Here is a 5,681-nt window from a genome sequence, read left to right on the forward strand (position 1 = left end):
TTAAAAATGTCTGACTTTATCAAAAAAGTACATTATTGTTTTGGTCTCTCACCTTTGTTCTTTTTGTAAATGAAGTATCCAATGACAGCGATGGCGACAAGAGCAAGAACAACCACTGCAACAATGACGATGATGACAGTCATGTCAGAGGGATTCCCTGCAGAAAACAACAAAACACAGTCACAACCTGTTCAGATGAAGCAGGTTAGAGAAGAAGATCATCATCTGCCAACCAGAATATGTTTGTTTGTCCTGCTGTTCATTTAATGTTTATCTCCAATTGTCTAAGTTTTTTCACAAACTTTTAAGGAAAGTACATTTAAGCACTTTAAATTACCTATTCGAAAAATGATTTATTTCACAAACGTTCAAGGAAAGTAAATTCAAGGACTTTCAATGACCTATTCAAAAACATTCAAGACCTTGCTTTTTTGCAAACTTTCAAGTAAGTTGAATTCAAGCAATTCAAGCACTTTCAATGACCCACTCAAACTTTCATTTTGACTTTCAAGGCCTTGATTTGTTCACCCCAAAAGCTTTCAACGAATTCAAGGACCAGTGGGAACCCTGGGTGTCCGTAGGAGGTGTCTTGGCTGGTTTCTGTCCCATAATGTTGATTTTTGGGACAATAAGAGCTGCTGACAATCATATCTCAGCCAATAAAATTTATTCTGACTGATTTACTGATCGATACAAACATTCATCCAGTTATTCAATAATTCATCTACTCATCTTCTAAGATTGATCAGAAGTCAATACAGCACCTATAATCAATGAGCTGTGGTTACACATTAATATGGTTACACATGGTCTGAAGAAAAAGCTGTTTGCACTGATTTAAAATTTTTTAAAATTACAATATTTTTTCTGTAATAATCAAAGGTCAGTAAACAGTGAACAAACATCTGATTCCGGTCTTACCTTGGTTGGTTCTGATCTTTGATTTCTCCAGTTTGGTGACGATGTCGTTCTTCACACCAGCGAGCTGAAACACACATTCGTACTTCTCCCAGTCTCCAGTTGGAGGTTTCAGGTCAACACTCCTCTGGAAGGATCCATCGTTGTTGGGGAGGATCTCTCCGTGGTCCACGTCCTCATGAAGCTCCTCTCCATCTTTCCTCCAGAACATCGTGGCTCTGTCAGGGTAGAAACCTGTAGCGTGGCAGCTGACTGGAGAGGAGGGAGTCTTCTGGAGGAGAGACACTGAGGGAAGCTCTGGAGACGGAGGAAGAGAGATGTTATTGTAATGTTACTGCTTAGAAACAAATGAGGCTTATTAACATTTTTGTGTCCATGAAACTACATCAGGTCATGTGATTCTACCTGTTCTCAGCAGAGAGCTCCTCCCATAGTCCAAATACTTCTTCAGCCAGTCAACGCAAATCCGGGTCAGGTAGTTCTTGTCTTGTGCTTTCAAAGTTTGGTCGTGATCAGCCTTTTGTTTGGTGATGAAAGCCTGTGGTGTTGGAGCGATCCATGTCTCTGTCTTCACGTCAAATGCCATGAAGTCTTCTCCATCATAACCAAACTGATCATAACCTCTAACCTCTCCAGTCTCATCGTCCCACTCACAGCCATATATGTTCTGGAAAACGTGTGCACCTGAAAGAGAGACATCAGTAAACAGAGTGAGATCACAGCTCATCTATCATCAGCTGATATCACATCTTCACCACAGAGACGCACTGATCCACAGACACCAGAACAGAGGATCTACACCTCCTGCTGTGATTGGCTCGACGGACGCCAATCACTGCCAATCAGCATATGGACAGTGTGTGTGGACATCTTGAGAGAGAGAGAGAGAGAGAGAGAGAGAGAGAGAGAGAGAGAGACCAACATTTTTGGCCTTTATGAAACTAGACCCTCGCCACTTTTACTCTATCACGGAGTGAACTCTGGTCGGAGTCAGCCTCACAGCCAAATCGAGCTCTCTAACCCATCTCACTGTGTTGAACCCTATAGAGTTATTCTGATCTAATCTAGTGGAGATAAAGTGTTATTGATCTCTGCTGGTTATTATGGGATGGAAATAAACTCTGTATCAGTATAGTACAGCAGCATCCAGGAGCCTCCGTATTTCTGTTGAGTCTGACTGTGTTTCAGCCAAGAAAAGCAGGCAATCTACAAGAATAAAACTTGACAGACAGATGAAGAACGGTGTGTGTGTGAGTGTGCACGTTAACACCAGGGGCCTATACCATGAAGCAGGATTTGAGGTCATACAGATAACCATGGGTTTCCAGTAGGTTACCACGGCTGTGGTTCACTTCTTACCGGGGGTAGATCGCCATGGTAACTTAAAGGCTAACCTGATCCGGAGCAGGTTATGTTCGAGATAATAAATAGGCCTACACCACCTACTGACCAAGGTTATTATAGTTCATATTATAGATATGTCATTACTTTTTATTTTTATATTGTTTTGACTTTTTGTTTTCAATTTCATTTTCAGCATTCTGATGCACAACTGACCCAGTAACTCTGCCTATGTTCAGCCACTTCTTTACTGGTTACCACTTATCATTTATTTATTCATTATTCTCTATTTTAGAGCAGTTAATACTGTTCATATTGTCATATTGTATATACTGTATACCAAATCCACCTACCTCATGTACATAACACCGCACATAATACTAATTCCAGCATTCTTTGCACTCATCTCACTGTGTACTTGTATGCTTGTATGTGTATGTGTACCTGTATATCACTTCCAGCACCGACATGTACATAATAATTACAATAATATTTTTATGTGTTTTTATGTCTTTTGAGCCTGTCTTGTCAAAGACAAATTTCTGTCATGACAGGCAATAAAGTTTTCTTATCTTATAATGGTAATAATAATAATTTACTCCTGCATCCTTTGCACTCTGTTATTGCACTATGACACTATTGTCTCAATCTGTCTGTTTTGTTTATAGTGTGTATAAATGTGTTCTCTATACTGTAGCCTGTGTTTTATTTTATTACTGTATTATTGTATTATAGTATAAGTAAGCACATCATCAGTATTGTACAATCCAGAGTCAAATTCCTTGTATGTGTACACATACCTGGCAAATAATAAGCTGATTCTAATTAGTTTTAATTAGTTTTTAATGTGGATTTGCGAGTTTAGTTTAGTTTTTATTAGTTTTAGTAGTAGTTTTAGTCTTTGTCGCAGAACGATGCCAAGCTCAGTTTAGCTCTATCATTCTTTGTTAAATAGGTGAAATACAATAAATGGAGGTTTCTATGAAGATTCTCAGTCATCCAGGTCATAGTTATCCAACGAAGGTTAAAATCAAGGGCAACTGGACTTGGTTGAAGATACTGGAAGACGTTTCATCCCTCATCCAAAGGACTTCTTCAGTTCTGACTGACTGGCAGGGAAACTCAGCTATTTAACCTCAGTGGGGTCGTTGGCCCGGGTCATTGATACCGCTGGTTCGTTAGTGTTCCTTGTTGCTGTGACGACAGTCGTTACAGTCGTTAAGACTACCTGTGGCCAAGACTGAACGACCATCGTTGGTACCTGAGGTCAATAGGTTACGTTTGTTGAGTTTCCTGGGAAGCGATGAAAGGACAGCATTGTACTCTAACAGACTCAACAAACTGATCTGCAAGGTCAGTAACATTGTGGGGGTGGAGCTGGACTCTCTGTCGGTGGTGTCAGAGAGGAGGATGCTGTCCAAACTACGTCATCTTGGACATTGTCTCCCACGGTCTCCCACCCACTCCATGACGTGCTGCTCAAACACAGGAGCACCTTCAGTCAAAGACTTATTCCCCCAAAATGCACCACAGAGCGCCACAGGAAGTCATTCCTGCCTGTGGCCATCAAACTTAATAACTCCTCCCTCTAAGTGCCTGACACAGCGTCCCTTAGTTAGTTTTTAAACTGGACCTCAGTATTATCTATTTTAGTGCAATTTTATCTGTTTAATAATTAACGTGCAATATTCTCTGCTGCTATTTATTCACTAGTCTACTGTAGAAACATGGCGATGTCCATGTAAGGGGGAACTGCAGTTATGTAGATAGAAATGACTCATTCTAAGGTAATAAAAACATATAGGTTCATTATGTAAGATCTTTATACACCACTAAAAACATAGTTACGTATCTTATATATTGTATTTCTGTCAATAAATCCTCAGAAATATTACACACTAGACCTTTTTAAGTTTAATATAAATGTATTTATTTTAGGTTAGTAACTATTTCAGAGACTGTGGGGGCAGGTAATGTGGGGAGTTTACAGTAGCCTAAGTGTTGAGATTCAGTGTTTCAACCACTATTTGAGCACATTTCGTTTCGTTGTTTTATTATGTTTATTTAGAAAAATGTTTGGAAGATTTTTGAGTGTGTTAAATAAATTAATGTGATTTTTGTAGTGAGGAAATGTTCTTAAACGTGAGTTGGAACAACCATTCATTCAGTGCCCCAGTCTTTTAATGTGGAAACGCTGACATACAGCCAAGCTGAAAGAATTGGGCTAATATTTTCATAGATGCCAGAACACATCAAATCAATCTAAACTGCGTTAATATAGACTACTCCTGTTCATTTAGGCATTCACACTGTCGCCGATTTTCTGTCTTCCTGCATGTCAACTGCAGCTGTGTTACTTAGACTATGTCTATTTGTCTAATATCACAGTTCACTCTTATGCCAGTAGACTTTTCCATGTCTGTGATTGGTCATCTGCTGCTAACACGGCCTCTTTTACGTGAATGGTTGGATTGGGAAACGCTGGGATGAGTTACCAAGTTCATAACCAGCTTTGTATGACCACTTACCCCTATCCCAATTGTTGGGGTTAGTGAAGCCAGATAACGAAAAGATATTCAGAGTGTGTTGAACTTGCTTAGTGCTACATGTCACTGTTTACTAAAATAGGCTATATGAAGAAAATATAAACAACATTTTATCAGTAGAAAGTCAAACATAAACAAACCTCTAATTTGGTTGAAGCGCAGCTTTGCAATGTCAATGTTGCCTTTGAAGACCTGCTGTTTATTCAACAACACCTGAGTCTCCCTCTCCCAGTAGTCAGGTTTTCCTGCTGTGACTCTGCTCATCCAGTCCTGTTTAGGTTCTGCTCTCCTGGTGTTACTGTCAAAGTGAATTATCTGAACTTCATCAACCAACCCAACAGCCACAAACTCTGGCAGGTTTTGGACTCCAGAAGACGCAGTGTAGAAATACTTCAAAGAGTGAGTCACTGTAAGAAAAAGTTCATGATTTCATTTCATTCAAACAAAACCAATATTGTAGTCGAGTAGCTGAGTTTCATTGATAGAAAACAGTAATAGGCGTCATGTTGTTTTCTAGTGCTGGATATCTCAACATGAAGTGAAACTCCAGTTTAGTTTCAGCTAGTGGAGTCATTTCTTCAGGATGCTTCTTTAGCAGCTTTCTCTCCTCATTATCGTTTAGTTTGAAATCTGAAATCACCTCTGAACGTCTCGGGTTACGTATGTAACCCTGGTTCCCCGAGAAGGGGAACGAGACACTGCGTCGGTTACGACACTATGGGAACACCTCTAGGCGAAGCAGGTCTGAACGTGAATGAAATCACTCCAATCCTATTGACTTGTTGCTAGAACGGTAAGGTGTGACGGAATAACCGGAGGAGTATAAAGCACACCTGTACACACTCATCATTAGCTTAAACTATGAAGCAGGCGCTT

General features: G+C 39.9%; 1 protein-coding gene across 1 annotated transcript in view; it reads right to left on the bottom strand.

Moving 5' to 3' along the window:
- The window catches only part of LOC123976751 (H-2 class I histocompatibility antigen, Q9 alpha chain-like), a 28,676-nt gene that overhangs the window by 19,745 nt on the left and 3,250 nt on the right, over window positions 1-5,681 (bottom strand). Inside the window, exons 2-5 of the mRNA XM_046059098.1 lie at window positions 4,946-5,212; window positions 1,324-1,602; window positions 922-1,215; window positions 53-157 (exon numbers count right to left, since the gene is read on the bottom strand). Coding sequence (XP_045915054.1) covers window positions 53-157; window positions 922-1,215; window positions 1,324-1,602; window positions 4,946-5,212 — 945 coding nt within the window. The remainder of the gene's footprint in view (window positions 1-52; window positions 158-921; window positions 1,216-1,323; window positions 1,603-4,945; window positions 5,213-5,681) is intronic.

This window comes from Micropterus dolomieu, linkage group LG09 (assembly GCF_021292245.1).
Source record: "Micropterus dolomieu isolate WLL.071019.BEF.003 ecotype Adirondacks linkage group LG09, ASM2129224v1, whole genome shotgun sequence".
NCBI classification, from domain to species: domain Eukaryota; kingdom Metazoa; phylum Chordata; class Actinopteri; order Centrarchiformes; family Centrarchidae; genus Micropterus; species Micropterus dolomieu.